Source organism: Lissotriton helveticus, chromosome 4_1 (assembly GCF_964261635.1).
Source record: "Lissotriton helveticus chromosome 4_1, aLisHel1.1, whole genome shotgun sequence".
Lineage (NCBI taxonomy): Eukaryota > Metazoa > Chordata > Amphibia > Caudata > Salamandridae > Lissotriton > Lissotriton helveticus.
The window spans coordinates 1,633,258,850-1,633,276,887 of record NC_136063.1 but is presented as its reverse complement, the minus strand read 5'-3'; the positions used below and the strand labels follow the sequence as shown (position 1 = coordinate 1,633,276,887).

The window sequence follows — 18,038 nt, the reverse complement described above, 5'->3', positions numbered from 1 at the left end:
ACTCAAGATATATATCTGGGAGCTGCACATTGACTTTCCTGTTGGTCAGTCACTTGGTGGGATCTTTGAACATCAGGGTAGACAAACTCAGTCTGCGTCATCTTGCTGACCACAAGAGGCATCCCCACCAAAAAATGGTACAAGGCATCTTGAGCCACTGGGGCATCCCAGTGGTAGATGTTTTCTGTACTACCAAGAATGTGCAGTACCCAGCGCTTTGTGCCCTGGAGTGTCCTCTTCGAAATTCTCTGGGTAATGCATTCCTCTTTTGGTAGGACTCCATACTCCTGTACACATGCCTGCCTCTTATTCTGTGTGTCATGAAAAAGGCCAAGATGCTCTGTGTGTGACTTATTATGATCGCATAGGACTGGACTCTGAGAGTCTGTTGTTCTGACCTGCAAAACTTGAGCTGGTGGCCTCCACTTTCTGTTCAGGAGAGCCTACTGAACCAGCAGCCAGGCAAAGTCTTGCACCAAATATCAGTTGGACCCAAATTGACCATAGTTTCTATATTGATTGGATTACGGACACCCAACCTTTTGATGGGTTCACCAGTGAAGAAAGTGAAGGCAGTTTAAAAACAGACCATGTCTACGTGGATTGTTCCGTGCCGAAAAAGGAGTCCCCTGAGGGCTTTAGGGCTTTAAAGGTTTCTCCAAGATTCTAAGGCCTTAATTCGGGTTTGGCCAGTAGTGTTATTGCATTAGACAATATATTGTTCCTGTGCCGAAAAAAGAGCCCCTGGAGAGCCTTAAAGGTCTGTCCTAGAGTCAAAGGCAGGAGTAATTGTTACATCCTGATCATCTCATTCCCTGCTGCTCAGCCTGTGTGTGTATGATGTCATTGGAATGTTACTGTGTGCATGGTTTGAATGTGTGGTCAGTTTGATTGAGTGGGCTGAGCAGCTGGATGCTGCTCCCGGTGGGGCCTGATTCCTACTTCCTATTACTTACTTTTATCTAATTATAACTAATAAATACCAGCTTAAGAATACCAACGTCTACTGGATCTTCTTACTATACAATTTACAAATACTACATGCAATAGTAATATTGCATTAGACATTTTCCAAGCGGCCACATGGGAGTCTGTTCACATTTTCAGCAGGCCTTATTGTCTTGGTCTGCACAGAGGGTCATTTTGCTAATTTTGTCCTGCATATGTTCTATGTGCAAAGTCCACTCCCCAGACCCACCACTTTTTGGATGGTTCTGCATTATCGATTTAATATGCTACTTCTCTCTCTCTACCCCGATACCTTTCTTGCTCCCTCTCACCCTTTCCCTTTCTCCTTCTGGGACAGTGGATAGGGGGAACACCCAAACTTACGCAAACCAGAATGTTTTCGCGACCAACTCGGCAAGTTTGGGCTAATACCCAGCAACAACAATGCGAGGAATAATACATGTTATATGTTTATAAGTTATGTGTTGTAAAAAAAAAAAAATCCAATACAAATATACTTTAAAAAAGGCGAGGAATCTACTGTTATAAGTATCCAGCTATGGGACAAGTTACTTACTTTCAGTAACGCTGTTCCTTGTGGTATACTCACAGCCATCCACCTCGCCTTCTTTAGAGTAGACTTGTGAGGTTCATAAGGTTTCAAATTAGGTTTGGCACACTGTTCACCTGAATTGTCAGTTGCTCCACTTCTAATGTAGCGTAATTTAATGATACAAACAACAGTGCGATTTATCAACTCCTGAGGCGGCGTGGAGCCGATGCGGCGTCTGCTGGCACCACCTGTTGGTGTGCGAGAGCTATTGCAGTTTTTCCAAATTAAATCTGGTGCCTGGGTTGAAATTCTGTGCGAGTGTCCACCAGAAAGAGTGTTACTGAAGTAATGTGTTTTATTGGTAGGGAGCAGCTAAGGCTAGGACGTGCTCCTGTGGCAAAAAAAGTTATTTTTATATTTTGGTGGGTTTACTTTATTTATAATAGACGATATGAGCCTGACAAACAGTTGATTAGTACTCTCTAAACAGGTAATCTGCTTTCAATGCAGGATTGTAATCCTTCTGAAAGGCATTCTCAGCTCACTTACAAGAGCCTTCTAGCATTACCAGATCACAAGTGAACAAGTCAGAGGAAGTGCCTCCGCAGCAAGAGTCAAAATATTTAACATAGGCAGCAAATTGTCTGTGCTTTCGTTCAATCTCTCTTAGTTTAGAACATTTAAACCAGATCAGAGGAATGCTCACAAGAAGTATGAAGAGTTTAATTCAATAGCGTGATCGTAAGTTAATACTAGGGCTATTGGTTAAAGGGAATATTATTAGTACACGTTACATCATGTCTGGGGACATTGCTTAAAAAATAACTAGATGATGGATTGCTGTTGGGTAGGAGAAGAACCAAGAACGTCTGATTAGGTATTAGAAAAAGAGATCTAAAGTATCACCTCCCAGATGGATGGGGCTGGTGACAAATTGATTAAGACCTAAAACATTACACAAAGCAAGAAGTATTACATTCTATGCAGTCAGCTAGTACATTCAAATCTATTAAGACAATCTTCGTGGTGGCTTTAAGCCTAACCTAAAGAAAGCAATAATATTGGCTAATGATTTACTTATGTTGGAGAGGTGTCAAAAAAGATATGCCAGAAGGATATTATTCTAGTGTCATTGACAACATTACAGGAGGGTGATATTTTATTTTGAACTTTTAACATTTATGCTTTATCACAGGAAGCCAACTGAAATGTTGAGACAGAGAAACTATCAAGTAATACAAGGATTACTTCAGTTAAGTCAAATAATGTTCCCAGGTGGAGCTTCAAGTGCAATATTGAGGCCAGAGGATGTACAGTGCCAGATTTTAGTTAACTCTGTTATCAAGATTAACTTAATGACCAGCCCAAAGATCTGGATACTGTTTAGTCACGGAATGCACATTAAGGCATCATGCTGAAATCAAACTTGGTACAGCTTGTTTTTTAGCCCTACCACCTTTTTTATTTTATTTTATTTATTTTTTATTTAATGCGATTTTATATAGTGCAAACTTCACCCGAAGGTGTCAGAGCGCTTTACATAAGAACCAGTTGCAGAACATAAGGACTAAGGATTACATGCGTTACATATAAGATACAAACAGAAAACAATTGCAAATGTACAAGATGTAAAGTCACACAAGGAAGAGATACAAACAGAAAGAAAAATTGCAAATGTACAAATAGTAAAGTCACTCAAGGAAGAGATACGAGTGGATATACTCAAGAGTCACATAGGAATGGTAGAGAGTACAAAGGCCTACTGCATATATTAGTGATTAGAGTTATCGCTCTATATATATAGGGAAGGGATACGAATGGATATACTCTAAGAGACACGTAGGAATGGTAGAGAGTACAAAGGAGTTCGGAGGGGGGATACAGTCACAGCACTAGGGAGGGTGGGAGGGATTCAAGGGTATGGAGAAATGGCAAATCTGCTGAGAGCTTGGACTCATTTCCAAACTGTTGGGTACAAGTGCCTGGGTAGTAAAAGTCCTTGTGCTGAATAAGAGTTTCGGGCAGGCAGAGAGACTAAACTGGAGAAAGGGTCCATGGCTACACCTGATTTGGGGCATCAGGGTGTTTGGCAAACCAGTTGGCGGGCAGTTGGTATCACCACAAGTAGTCAAATAAATCATACTTGTTCTGTGACCTTAAAGTAGAAGACATGTTTGTTGTGCCTTGAGTTTGGCCACCTCACAGCAGCATCACAGTGGTATGTATTAGGTAGTGATGTTACATTGGTAACTTTTTTAGAGGAGGAGCATTTTTGAAACTAGAAACAGAGTGTAGCACCCTGGGCAAAACGTAGACCCCAGGATCTCCCACTGGTAACATGTACTGTAAATAAATCTAAGCAGAAATAAATTGGGCTATGGTTAATTAAATGAAGTACAAAGTAAAAATAGTTAAAATAATAAAGTAACTTTACACCAATTAATATATCAAAATAACTAGTCTTGAACTGTAATTGAATTAAGGCAATATCAAGGAGGGAGTAGTGAAAATAGATAGAAAAGGAAGGGGAAAATGTGAAAGTTGATGCTTCTCGATACTACTGTTAAAAAGTGCCTGAGCTGAAAGTGCATCAGGTTTGAATAGACTCATCTCCCCATGTTTGGTTTATGAGTTATTGTTCCCAACTCTTTATTGTGAGCTCCCAGTAGACTGCCATTGTGTGTAACAGCCATGTGGCCAAACTTTGTACTCAGTTGTGTCTCACTCTCTCCCTCTATACCTGAACAAAGTCTTAAATCCCCTTACTTATCCTCTTTGTGGTTTAAGAACTTTCCCTGCTCCCCTTGGGGTCATATGGCTGCCTAGATAACTACTGCACTGTTTAAAAGGTATCCTCTTCGTTTATTGGCTTACTTGTGTTTCGCAGTAGTTGTTGAGGGCTCTTCTGTATTTTATGTTAAGTTAACCAAGGCAAATGAGATTGAACTTGCCTGCGGAATAGCCTATTACATCTTTCCTTAGTTCTGTTGACGCAGACCTTGAATTTTTAAGTCTTGTGTGAACGAGGCAATGCACATTGGCTCCACCTTATGCTGTTAAGAAATTGTCTGCAAACTTAATTTGATTGGCTCGGTTGGCTTCTTCAAGAGAATACTTTTTGGGTGGGGAAAGGGTGGAATGTGGTGTACTGCTGGGAAGGATTTTGTGCGGAGCTGTCTGAATTTGCTTTGAAGAAAGAAGCTTGTGGACAGTGGTTGTATTAATTTAGATTCTCAATAGGACACCCTCTTAATCCAGCATTTGGATTACTGAAGATCTTCTCGGGAGGGCCTTAATGTTCTTTGTATTCATGAAAAGTGAGGTGAAGCAGCATGATACTAATTTAGTAAGAATTGTAACTTGCACAGTAAGGCTGTTGGCGACTTGAGATGGCAGACGTTCGAAAAGGGACTCTTGTGCATTTCAATGTTCATGTACCCTATATTTCACTGTTCATGTCACAATGTCTTTTATTTATTTTCATGTCTTACTTTTCCCCAGTTATAAGCATTTCACATTTTTCATAGTTAAACTTGAGTGAGTGAAGAGCTTGTTTTCATGTTCTAAATTGTATTCAATTTCTCTGGGCACCCAAAGGTATAAAACATTAAAGCGTTTGTGCAATTTATTCTAAAAAGCGACTGGTTGGTTTTCCCTTTTTAGGTTTTGCCTTAGCCATGCGTACGAAGTACGCATGCGCTAGCAAAACCTCTTGATTTCTATGTGGGGTGATGACCCGCCTCTGCCTATCATTGGCTAGCTCCATAAATGGAGGCTAGCCATTGGGAGGCAGAGGCTGTCAATCGCGCTCTCGCTTGAAAACGCGATTCGGGGGCGTTTCGCGGTGTTTTTTTAAGCCCCGCCCCTTTGTCCCGGGCCGCGCTGCGATTGGCTGCCGACCCGGGACACCCCCGTGACGTCATTCCCGGGCCGCGCTGTGATTGGCTGCCGGCCCGGGACACCCCCGTGACGTCAGCCAATCACAGCGCGGCCCGGGACCTGACTGGTTTAAGGTGAAACGAAAGCTTCATATTTCACGAAGGGCCGTGCGTGCATTTCATTGTTACCTTTGGTTTTGGTGGAATCTGCAAATAACTAGTGGCATTTGATTGTTACCCCTGTATGCAGCTTGTGAGGTGCTGGCAGCAGTAGACACTGTTTCTTTGTTAGAGGAGTATGAAAGGGCCAGGCAGTACAAGCCTATGGGCTCAGCTGAAAGAAGTGTTAAAGTGCAGATTAGACGGCACTGCAGCATTGACTGTTTTATCCTGGTCGAAAGGTTCGGGCGGTGCATATATTGTGTCGGTCTGCCCCCTAGGGTCGAAGAATGTCTATGTGCGCAAAGGGTTCTAGGGCCGCTATCTCCCGCAGGTGGAATTGTGTGGGTGCAGTGTGAGATCCGGAGGCACGGGCAGTCTCCCTCTCGAAGGTTTAAGATCTCGCAGGGGACTGGTAGAATGACGGCCTTGTACGGGGTGTCGGAGTGCCGTGGTAAACAGTGTGACGCTCTGAGGCATACAAAGTCTGCCTGCCTCCCCATCCAGACTGCGGCAGAGACGGGTTCCCTTGCCCAATTACCCGCCCCTCCATCCCCCGACCCGGCAGAGCATCGGGTTGGCCTAGCGGTGTAGATAGGCCTTTTGCTCCAGCATTATGCCTTCTCTGTAGCAGGCGAGAGCCCTGTTCAGAGCGCCATCTTGGCAGTCCGGTCGTCTGCGCCTTTGCAACAGGGACACAGTTGGAGGAATTATTGCTGCCCTTTGCCATGGACTGTTTGTTATGTGTCTCGGCGAAAGGCAGCCCGTAGCCAGACCATACCACTTCTGCTTGGGAGAGGGGAGTATTTCCTGCTGAAGCACAAAGATGTTTACAATGTCTTGTGTGTTTTTAATAGTCGCCGCTTCGTGCGCATGCTCTTTCTGCTGTATATCGCGTCAGTCTCCTGCCCACTCCTAGGAGGTCTTCCCTTTCGTCACCGATGAAACTCACCCCTCCCCCCAAAAATGCCCTTTCTGTTGCTGCTTGGGAGAGACCGGCATGCGTCTAATGGAATTACAGAAACGTTCGAGTGCGATTTGTACTGGAAAAGTAGCCACAAGCTCCTCAAGCTAAGTGGACAATTATTTACCTTAAGTTTGAGTGGGGTCAGATCTCGGCAAACCATCAAATCTGACCCTTGGGCGGAATGATGGAGTTTATATATATATATATTATTATTTTTATTTACTAACATTGATGAGGCTGCCACATGCATGCTTTTCTCGATGGGGAGAGGATGTGACTTTAGAGCCTGGGCGGCCGAATTTGGATCTGGGGAACCAGGTTCCAGTCTCAGCGTCGGCTAAACATCCTGTCATTTTGGGCAAATCAGTTAATCTCCCCGTGCCCCAAGTACGAAAAAAATGAATATGACCTTGTGTAAATGTAACTGGTGCTCGGGTAGAGCACTTCAATAACTTCAGGCAGGGTTCGCAATATATACAACTGCAAATAAAATAAATAAAATGTTAAGCAGGGTAGACTTTTCTGCATCTAATTTTGAACTGCTTGATTAGCGTAATCGTAGGTAAAGTGATTTTGATGTAAGCAGTGAAACTGTAATAAAGTGTTAAACTTTCTCTTGCTGTCAGGGCTCACTTACGAAAAAGAAGAAAGAAGTTAAGTTTTAGAGGAAGGCGTTAATTCATCACAAGACATACCTTTACCTGATAAAAAATGCAAGAAAAGAAAAAAGCAACATGTTAAGTTAATTCTCTCGCTCTTTGTATTGCTTTCAAAATGCAGTGGAGGGAATAGATACCAAAGTTATGAACAACAGTGAGGGAAACGTTAGGAGAACGAGGAACATGATTATTGGTGGTGAGTGGGGGGCAGTTGGGGAGCTGGGGACTGACAGGAGAAAACGCAGATATACTGCGCTTATCTCTGTATAGCGCTTTCTGTCAATGTTGGCACTTTAACCACATTTCGCAACAAAGTATATTTGATAAAGTCGTGGCAGGCGTGCTTTGTGTGCGTCCCCTCGCAGACAGAGTGCTCGAGGACGTAAAATAATTTATAAACACTGATCCCTAGACAGCCCGGCCTCAGAGGAGAATGAGTTGCTGACATTTGTTGCATATTGATACCAGCCCTTCAAGGCCTTTTGCACACTATCTCTCTCTTTCACACACTTACCCTCACACATGCACACACCACTTTCAACACATTGCCACAGATACAAACATATGCATTCTGACATTCACTTGCTTTCACTCACACATGCAGTAAACATTGTTTCTGGTCCATGATTGCCTCAGAGGGCATGATGAAAAAATCCTTGCAGACCAACAAACTAGAGTGGCACATACATTTTCATGCTTTGTGGATCCATGCATATGCACACTCACTCACATGCGCACATTCATACACACTCTTGAACGTTCATTCACACAATGATCATGCACACACACCGTGCACATGTGCATACTCACGTGCACACGCGCACACACACCTACAAATACACACACCATCACTCAGGGAGCTCCTAATTGAATGTGAGCATTGCTTGTCAGCAATACACACGTGCACACACACACACACACACACCTACAAAACACACACCATCACTCAGGGAGCTCCTAATTGTCAGCAAGCTCTTTAATGACTGCAACTTAAGGCAGGGTTTTTGGTCCTTTGATAAGGAGGTTAGTTATTATTAATTGTTTTTACTGTTTGTGAGAGATTAAGCTATTGGCATTGTAAATGGCAATGACATTTATTTATCTGTTTTCAAAACCAACACATATATAAAGAATTTGTCATTTACAATGCCAATAGCTCTAACTTTTACAAAGGCAAAACCGTTGCATTGTAAATGCTTGTTATTAATTGTGATGCGTTGTCCTTAACTTCTCTCTTTTTTATGCCTCGGGAAATAGACTTTGCTTCCTGGGTCTTCTATACCATCAAATGATATTGTGAAATCAGCGGCTAGTTCTTCTACTTCTTCTCATGGGACCAGCGATAAGGTATATGCACATCAGTTGGTTCGCACAGACTTTCGTGAGCAGAAACTGGATGCTTTTCTGCAGCCAATAAATAAACCTAAGGAAATTACAACAAACAGTGCGGCACCAGAAACCAACACAGGACTATCTAGCAGTAGAGATACCCAAAAAGATGCAGAAATGATGGAGCTCGATGACTCTGATATCTTTGAGGCTATGAAAGACTTTGATGATTTGGAGAACACTGAAAAAGCACCAGTACTACCAATAGAAACCAAGACAGCCTCTGCCGACCCGCCCCCACCAAGGTAAAGTGCAGGGATCATCAAATTTAAGGTGAAAATGTGTTAGTAAATGATCTTTATTCACATAGGTTTTTATAACCACTGTACAGACATGTTTAAGTAAAGTGTGTGTAAAAGTTACTTTTCGTCAACTGTGTGAAGGCTTTTGTTTTGGCTTTGCAACATTGTGAATTGTATTTTCAAAAATGAACATTAAAAATCCTGCCAAAGGTAAGAGAATTTACTATATCCAAAAGGCAAATTTTTCTGCAGAACAGACCTTGCACAGAAACTTTCTTTGTAGGAAATTCTACAGGCGGGCATAGATTTGCCATGATGTAAAACCTCTAAGGTCCAACTCCATCTTATGTAGGCCCTGACTTGGCTAATAGAGGTCGCCATCTTCTCGCTCTTAAACAATGAAAGTTGCCATGTTTTCAGATTTATGCAAAATCATTGTCATGTCTGCCGTTAGATGCAGATGTCGTCTGACCTAAGAACTGTGAGAGGGCTAAACCATTCGGTTGACATAAATACAACACTTAATGCAACATTCGTATGGGTCAGATGTCTACGTTTCACCACATCAATGTTAAATAATAGCAAATATAGACCTATAAGCAAAATAATGTAACCTGAATTAATTCTTTTTGCCTTCTATGTTCATAAGGAAACATCTGGGACACATACCTTAATGCACATAATCTATGTCAGACATTCTGAAATTTATGTCAGAAATTCCAATTTAGTATAAAGGACTACCACTTGATCACTTGTCAGAAGTGGTACTTCGCCCAGATTATCGCTTGAGATTCAGCCGCAGATGGTTTCGCCTACTACCACCACACTTCACATTTCTCAGATGCTTCATCTCACCAGATCTGAGAAAGCAGAGTCCTGGATGAAGACAAGACTGTTACCGCAGTGTGTGTTTGCCCTTCGTGGAGAACACTGACTACACGACTCCACTGATAAAGACAGCATTTGCTGTCACAATATATGCAGTGCGTCACTCCTCCCTAAGAAATTTAACTGAAAGTTGCTCTGCCTTCCATGGTCTCTCAATGTAGCGCATACAAGTAGATGTTAGGGTGTTAGGCACTAGCTGACATTTTAACCATATTAGAAATGTTCATTCTTGTTGTCTTTTTTAATATTCTATGTATTTATTGTGAACGTACTGAGAAACCGATTGTTCCTGTAGAAAGAAATACCCTCACTTAAGTGTCCAGTCATCGTACTTTTTTTTATGTGCGTCTGTGTAATACTGTATGTGTAATACTGTGTGTGAGAGAGATACTGTGAATAACAAAATAAACTTTATTGGCATTTCCATGGTGCCCCTGATCCCTTTATGGGATTGTTAGTAACCCAAAAGCAATGTTTCTATCCCAATTACGCATTGGATAGTGATTTGCGAAGCCACAGTCACCTGTCTTTCACATTCAACCCTGTTGCATTGAACCAAATTCAATTGTATGCCTGTGTGGGAAAGCAAAATACACACAGATGAGGGACGGAATGCAGAGCAAATCAAACATTTACCCCCAGTCAAGAGACCTGGGTTGAATCCATCGTTCTTTTGCTCACCATGCCACCCCAGTTTGGGCCCACCCATATGAAAATCAGTCTTGACACTGTGCTTTGTGGGAACAGTCCAGCCTTAACTGCCAAGCCAGGTCCTCCCTGGACTGTAAACAAGCATCCTGGGACCGGTTTGGTGGCATCACCCCTCATCAGCCAGGCTAGCTTGAATCCAGTGACACTATCAGCCCAGAACCCACGTCTGGGCATACCCAGCATACTTAAGGCGAGAAAGTAAAAGCCACACACATGATGGACGGAATGCAGAGCAAATCAAACATTCACCCCCAGTCAAAAGATCTGGGTTAAATCCATCGTTCCTTTGCTCATCAAGCCACCCCAATTTGGACCAAGCCATATAGAAATCAGTTTTGACCCTGTGCCTCATGGAAACAATCCAGCCCGAACTGCCAAGCCAGGTCCTCCCTGGACAGGAAACAATCATCCTAGGACCGGTTTTGGGGCATCACCCCATATCAACCAGGCTAGCTTGAATCCAGTGACACAGTGAGCCTGGGACCCATGTTGGGGTATACCCAACGCACTTAGGGCGAGAAAGCAAAAAATACACAGATATTGGACAGAATGCAGAGCAAATCAAACATTAACTCCCAGTCAAGAATTCTGGGTTGAAATCATCGTTCATTTGCTCAGCATGCCACCCCAGTTTGGACCCCACCATATGCAAATCAGTCTTGACCTTGTGCCTCATAGGAACAGTGATGTGTATGTAACACTTAAAATACCACTTTGGAACATATGCTATTTGCTTACCACCTCTCCTGTAATATTGCCTTACAGTGTTCCGTCCACTCATAAAAGCCATTTCTAAAATTGTAGCTCTGAACACCAATTTTTCTCTACAGCTATTATGGTTTAAAAAAAATAGATGTTATTGGCTTTCAAGGTAGCAACGAACAACAATCACAGAGTGGTAGCACAGCAATGGTATTAACAGGACTGCTCCAAATCAACCTCTCTCAACTCCCCACCTAGGTCTTCCATACCCCTCTCGAGTCACGTCCTCAAACTTGAAAAGCAAATCCAGTGTCCCATTCTTATCTGTCCTATCCCATAAAACCAGGAGCATGGCACAGCCACATTCAGTGCCGCTAGGCCGTACAGGGGGAGGACACACATACAGGACAGGTCGGAAACTCATCAGTAGGCCTAGTCAGTGATGTACAGACAGGAGATGCCACCTCTGAAAGGGGCTCTGTATTTTTCAAACTGTCCATCAACGCTTCGCATGCTATGGCAACCTCTATTAAACCACAATGTCTGCGTGCCTCTTGCAGCAACACACCACTTTCAAATAAAGCCCATCTCTCAAGTTTTTTGTGCCAAGCTGCGATCCAAGGTTCCCTAGTAGGTTTTCAATTTCTAGTAATTTCCCTCTTTGCCAATATGAAGGCCAAGTCTTGGAAACTGCTGGTGACCTTAGTTTTAGCAGTATGTGGGAACTAACTCAATAAGCAGGGGAGCAGGGAATATCCTGCAGTGTTATGTCAGCAAGTGTGTGTGTAATCCGCCAGGGATGGGCAAGCCCATAGCTTACAACAGAATTCCGCTCCAACTATCCTGCATCTTGGGCAGGCTGCACCAGCCATATTGAAGTATCTATTTCCTCTCCCTGGAGTGAGGTATGCCCTGTGTAAAACATAGAAATGAATTAATGTAAAGCATTTGTTCTGAGAGACTCTGGGGGTTCGTTCTAGCAAAGTCGCCTTCTGGTATTGGCACTCCCAAATCTTCTTCCCCTTTAGTCCTTAAGGAGTTTAGCAGTTGCATCATGTCTGCCTTGATCGCCTCATATAAACAGGAAACCTCTTTAAAGGTAGCCAAGGACGTGACTATGTATTGCCAACTTCAGCTATTATTGTTCTTGTCAAAACAAGCAAAACATATTCCTATCTCCCTATACCAGATCAACCTCCAGGACGCTTAGGGGATATGGTGAATCACATCACATCACTGAGGACAGACTGAAAGGCCCCAACTATTGTCAAAGATGGAATGCCCTACATATTGCTGGCTCAGGCTTACGTAGCTTCTTATTTCTGTCACAATCCATTATGGACACCGCTTTTGAAACTCCTTAATGAACCAATCATTCTTAATTTTCTTTCCAAGATAGATAAAGAGAGAGAGAGAGAGAGAGAGAGAGAGAGAGAGAGAGAGAGAGAGAATGAATGAATGAATTACTCTTTCTGGGAGAGAGAGTATGACTCTTTCAGGGAGGGCCCGGTGTGGTGAGGGCGGAGCACCTACTTCTCCTTCCAAAGAAGACACTGCAAGCCTTAATGTTTTAGCTTCAAAAGAGGTTGTATGAGACATAAGCATGCTGCGGCAAAGCCTTATTTCCTGACTTGTTTCGGCTCGAGTGTTGAGCCTTTTTCACAGGTAGGCAGTCCGTTACTTTCAAAGGTGACCACGTGTTCTTTTAAGATCACCTTTGTATGACATGATCTTAAAGTTGTACCTTGTTTTATAGCACATTAAGGAACCCATTGCAAGTATTCTTATTTGTTAACATCGGTGTCTTTCAAGTTTCAAGTGTCAGTTTCATTCAAAAATCACTTTGCAATGACATTTTAAAATTAGTGTCAGTCTCAATGCTCTTGAAATATTACACTGCTTCATACTTCATTTGATACAGTGTATCCATATCCTCGGCAGCGCTCAATGACACCAACAACAAGTGAAAGGGAATTAAATATCCTCCATTCACCTCCCTTGCATTCTTCCACTGTGATCCTTGTTGGGAAATCCCACACCTCCTTTGATAACAAGTGGATGCAGATGGGTGTCGCTCCTTTCGAATTATTCCGACAACACAGTTCTCCATAGAAAGGAGCTATTGACCCTGTCAGGGTGGCCCTGGCATGGTGAGGATGGAGCACCTTCGCTTAATACACCAACAACTTCTCCTTTCCGCCGTGCTCCTTAACATTGTAGCATCAAAATGTGCTTTATTAGACATGAGCATGTAGTGGCAAAACCTTATTTCCTGCAGAGAGAGAGATAGAGTGCAAGAGAGACAGACTCAGATTTCACTTGTACAAAACCCATACAAATTCAGCAGTTATAGTTACCTGAGCTAACTACAACTTACGGGCCCGCAATGCACTTCTTGTGACCTCACATATTACACACTCATGATATCAATGACAAAGCCCACAGCCGGCGATTGTTCCCTTTAAATGTAGGGTGATTGATTGGGGGGATGGGGGCGAGGAGGGTCACCTAACTAACACTAAGGCAGCAAGATTTTTATTTATTTTGAATGGTCTTCTTCGCTGGCACAGCAATTTACACATTTGGGTCTGTTGCGATTTTTTCAACATCGAAGCTAAACTCTGGTCCTGGCACTATTTGTTTAGATGCTAGAGATAGCAGCTGTGTGTTGTAGATTTAAAGCCGGCACTGCTTACCACCAGTGTTATTTACTACCGGCAAAGCCTTAGGAGAGCTGGAATCTTCAGTCAGCTGTAGGGAGGTAGGAGAAAAGGCCCCAAGCGCAAGACAACCCCATCGAGTCTAAGGTGGGTACAGACTGTCTATGGTTTCCCAAAGCCGGGTTTAACCCAGCCTCATAATCTTGTTCCTAGGACGCCCCCACCCAAAACAATTTGGAGCACTGAGTGAATTAATTATTTCAATTTGGCTAATAACAACCGGCCTATTTTTGAAAAATGAGCACCCCATAGTCAATGTCCCCATCACCCGGGGCCCAGCTATGTCTCCCTGACTGATGAGGGGTGTTACCCCATAACCGGTCCCAGGATGCTTGTTTCCGTTCCAGCGAAAACCTGGCGTGGCAGTTCATGCTGGACTGTTCTCATGAGGAACAGGGTCAAGACTGATTTGCACATGGCTGGGTCTGACTTAGGGTGGCGAAGTGAGCTAAATAATGATGATGGATTCAACTCAGATCTAATAGTGACTGGGGGTGAGTGTCTGAAAAGTTTCAGTGTTCCGTCCATCATCGATCTCCTTGTTTTTGCTTCATTTGTGGCCTCATCAAATCAGTGCTATACTCATTGCTCAAAGATCTTAACATCATTTAAACAAAATATGTTAGTGGGACAGGGCCTGTATTCTATACAGCATAAAATGATTGTGTGTATAGAATGGTAATAGTGCCGAACCTGGAGTGACGTCTAGTTCTCCATGTCGAAAGTTATCAGGTGCACAGTTTACCTACAACTAAAGTTCCGGGCGCAATGAATAATCGCATCTTAAAGAAGGTAAATGATGAGCACACCTGATGTGGGTTACAGTGTCACGTTTTAAAGTAGGTTGTGGATTGAACACAAAGGTGGCTTCCAATAATCTGCGAGAAAAGCGAAAGCTTCTGTTCACAAATAATTATTTACTTGTGGATGTTGGGTCAGATGCCCATGTTAAATATGTATCTGAACTGAAGATTTATAATGTGTGTACATTTATCTGCATAACTTCCTTGATAAAATTGAGTCATTTGCACCTTGTGAAATAATGTACAGTGTAGGGTTGAGCCACTTAGAGATGGTATAACTCGCAGTGTGGTTTTAACACGGACTCTAAGGTTGTATTTATTTCCGCTCTTTGAAGTTTGAATATGTAGTGTATTTTGCCAGTCTGCTGATGGTTCTCTATACAGCTTGGCAAAAGGTGCGTTATAATGCAGATCTGTCAGTCTCTTGAATTGTGCGTGATGTAAAATGTCTGACCATTCCTTAGTGGTGAAGCAGCGTTCACATTCTAATTCCCAGCGTTGTTGTTCCATAGATTTCATGTTGGATCGCGGGGGTTAAGGAAAGTGTAATGTCCGAGGGCAGCCTGTTGTCTGTGTTGCAGGTGAGGATCCACGTCTCAAAAGAAGTGTGTGGTCGGTTTGTGTGAGGTTTAATGCGCGGCTGTTTAACACAGTGTTTTATTGAGAAGTATTGCCAGTATGCAGTGGAAGAAAGGCCATAATTAGACTGAACCCGAAAAACATTCCATAAGGTCATCGGTGTCAAATAGGTCCCCTATTCTTGTACAGTTTGCATTTCACCTGTGCGAGAATGCAGTCCCCTGAACAGCCGGTGGGAAGTTAGGATTCCCCATTATCTGTGTTAGTGGCGAAATGCGGGTGGAGAGGTTATGCATCATTTGTACCTTGTTCCATGTGTCCACTTTCGCCCTAACTATAGGCGAGATGGAGACCCTCTGGTGGGCAGTGTAGCTTGGGCAGCCAGCGTATTTTCCAAATGTGGATCCCCTCTATTGCCTGATCTATAAAACACCAATGCTTCTCTGTGCTAGGTCCGGTCCACTCTACTAGATATCGGAGCTGCGCTGCTTGGTAGTAGCGCGTCAGATGGGGAACCCCTAAGTCCCTGTCCACCATAGCCAAATACGCCTGTTTTTGGGCCATGCATGCTTTTTTACCTACCCATATGTAGTCTTCAATTACATGTTATGTCTTATTAAGGACCAGGAGTGGAGGCTGTAGTGGCAGTATCTGCATTACATGTTATGTTAATTGGTATTTGTATAGGGCATAATTACCAGCTGTCTCTTAGCCCTAATGAGAGAGCGGCTAAACCCTACCAACGGTTATCTGTCAGTGCACCTGATCAGAGCATGTATTATTCCCAGGCCTCCGTGAACATATAGTATCTTAGCCAGTAGGGTCATTTTGACAGCAGCCAGTCTTCCAGCTACGAGAGAGAGCTTCCCTGCCGGTGTGCAAGTCCGATCTACATGTGGAAAGCTACATGGCATAGTTGCATTTGACTGTGCGCTCTAGGGAATGGTGTATTTGTATGCCCAAATATGTTATCCCTTGGGAAGCCTATGCGAAAGGGAAGAGTCTTTCCAGCTGGGATGTATCAGCCTGTCAGAGGGTGAGGCTAAGAGCCTGCGATTTTTAAAGGGTAACCGTAAAGCTTGAGGCTTTCCCGAAGCCTCCAATCATTTCATCAGTGGGGTAAGCGAGGTGGAGGGTTTCGTAACCGCTATCGTAACGTCATCCGCATATATAGCTAGTTTATGCTCTTTAACTCGCATATGAATTCCCGCTATGTGTGGCTTCCTATACACTCTGTTTGCAGATGACTCCATGTAAAGAGCAAAGAGGAGTGGCGATAAGGGGCGACCCTGTATGCGTCCGCACACCACATTAAATGTTTGCCACAGTCGTCCATTGGCCCTGACTTTGACTGTGGGGGGTTGTGTACCTGCACCATATCCAACGTCTAAAGCAGATGCTGAGGCTGGCCTTACCCAGCACTAGCTGAAGATATGGCCAATGTACTTGGTCAAAGGCCTTTTCTGCTTCAACTGATTGCAGGAGCGTGGGTTTGTGGGAACAGTGGATTTTATCTAGAAGATAGCAAAGACGTTTTATGTTGTAACAACAAACCTCTTTCAGGATTGAACCTGGCCTGGCCAGGATCCACTAAGCCTTGCATGAAAGGGGCTAGCTGCGGGGCCAATATTCTAGTAAAGATTTTAGGGTCTACATTCAGCAATTGGATGCGACATTAAGACGTGCAGTATGTTGTGTCCTTCCCAGGTTTGGGGAGAACTTTGATAACTGCTTATCTCATTGCGTCCGTCGGAGTGCTCAAGGTGCTAAAGGAATTATAAAGGTGGGCCAATATAGAAGTCAGGATAGCTGCAAATGTTTTGTAGAAATCTGAGCTGTATCCATCTTGGCCAGGTGCCTTACCTGATTGCAGGTGGGTTATCAGCTTGTCTGGGTGGATGTCCCTATCCAATTGAGAAGCCTCCTCAGTGGATATATATATCCCTTAGGAGATTGGGCTAAATGTGTTTCAACTTCTTCTAGGGCTAATGTCTCTGCAGTGTAAAGTATTGAGTAGAAGTGCTCAAATTCTTGTACAATTTACGTGTCTTGTTACACCCTGTCCCCCTGTGACCTTTCAATCCCAGCGATTCTCTGCTGGAGCACCTAAGCATGAAGTGGGTGTGCTAAATTGGGCCCTGCTTTATTTCCTCAGCATAGTATTTTTGTTAGGTACGTAGAAGTGTGTATTCTGCTTTGTCCATGTCTAGGGCCTTGAGTTCTTTTTCGGGCCAGTGTGAGTGTTTGCCGCACATTGTGGAAGTCTTATTGTTGATGGGCCTCCTCGAAGTCCCTTACCTATCCTAGTCGGTGTCGTTTGTCCTTCCTATCCTTATTCAGTTTAGCAGTGATGGCTAGAAGTTTGCCCCACACTACTGCTTTCAATGTGTCCCACAATAGATCTATGGGTATGTCAGGTGTGTTTTTGGTATCAAGGAATTAGCGAATTGTGCCAGTAATTTCAGTGATTTTTTTAATCATATGCCAGCAATTCATGATTGAGGCGCCAATTGCCGGTCAGGGGTACAATGTCTGGTACCCGAAGTTTGATGGTGATGGGTGAGTGATCAGAGAGAGTGGCAATGCCTATGTCTACCGCCGTGGCAATCGCTATGAAGCAAGGCAAATTAAGAAAGATCTATTCTGGCATATGTTTGGTGAGCTGCTGAAATAAATGTGTAGTTCTTCACTGTGGGATGTCTCAAGCACCACGCGTCCCCAGTCCCATGTCACTCACCCATTGAAAGGCCTGCAGCAGGTAATGCCTCTGTCTGCCCAATCCTCTATGGCTATGCTGACCTGTCCATGAGTGCATCCTGTACCAGGTAAAAACTCCCCGC

At 43.5% G+C, this 18,038-nt stretch overlaps 1 protein-coding gene across 1 annotated transcript in view; it reads left to right on the top strand.

Moving 5' to 3' along the window:
• The window catches only part of MLH1 (mutL homolog 1), a 440,315-nt gene that overhangs the window by 275,515 nt on the left and 146,762 nt on the right, over positions 1 to 18,038 (top strand). The window contains exon 12 of the mRNA XM_078685874.1: positions 8,422 to 8,798. Within this exon, the coding sequence (XP_078542000.1) occupies positions 8,422 to 8,798 (377 nt within the window). The remainder of the gene's footprint in view (positions 1 to 8,421; positions 8,799 to 18,038) is intronic.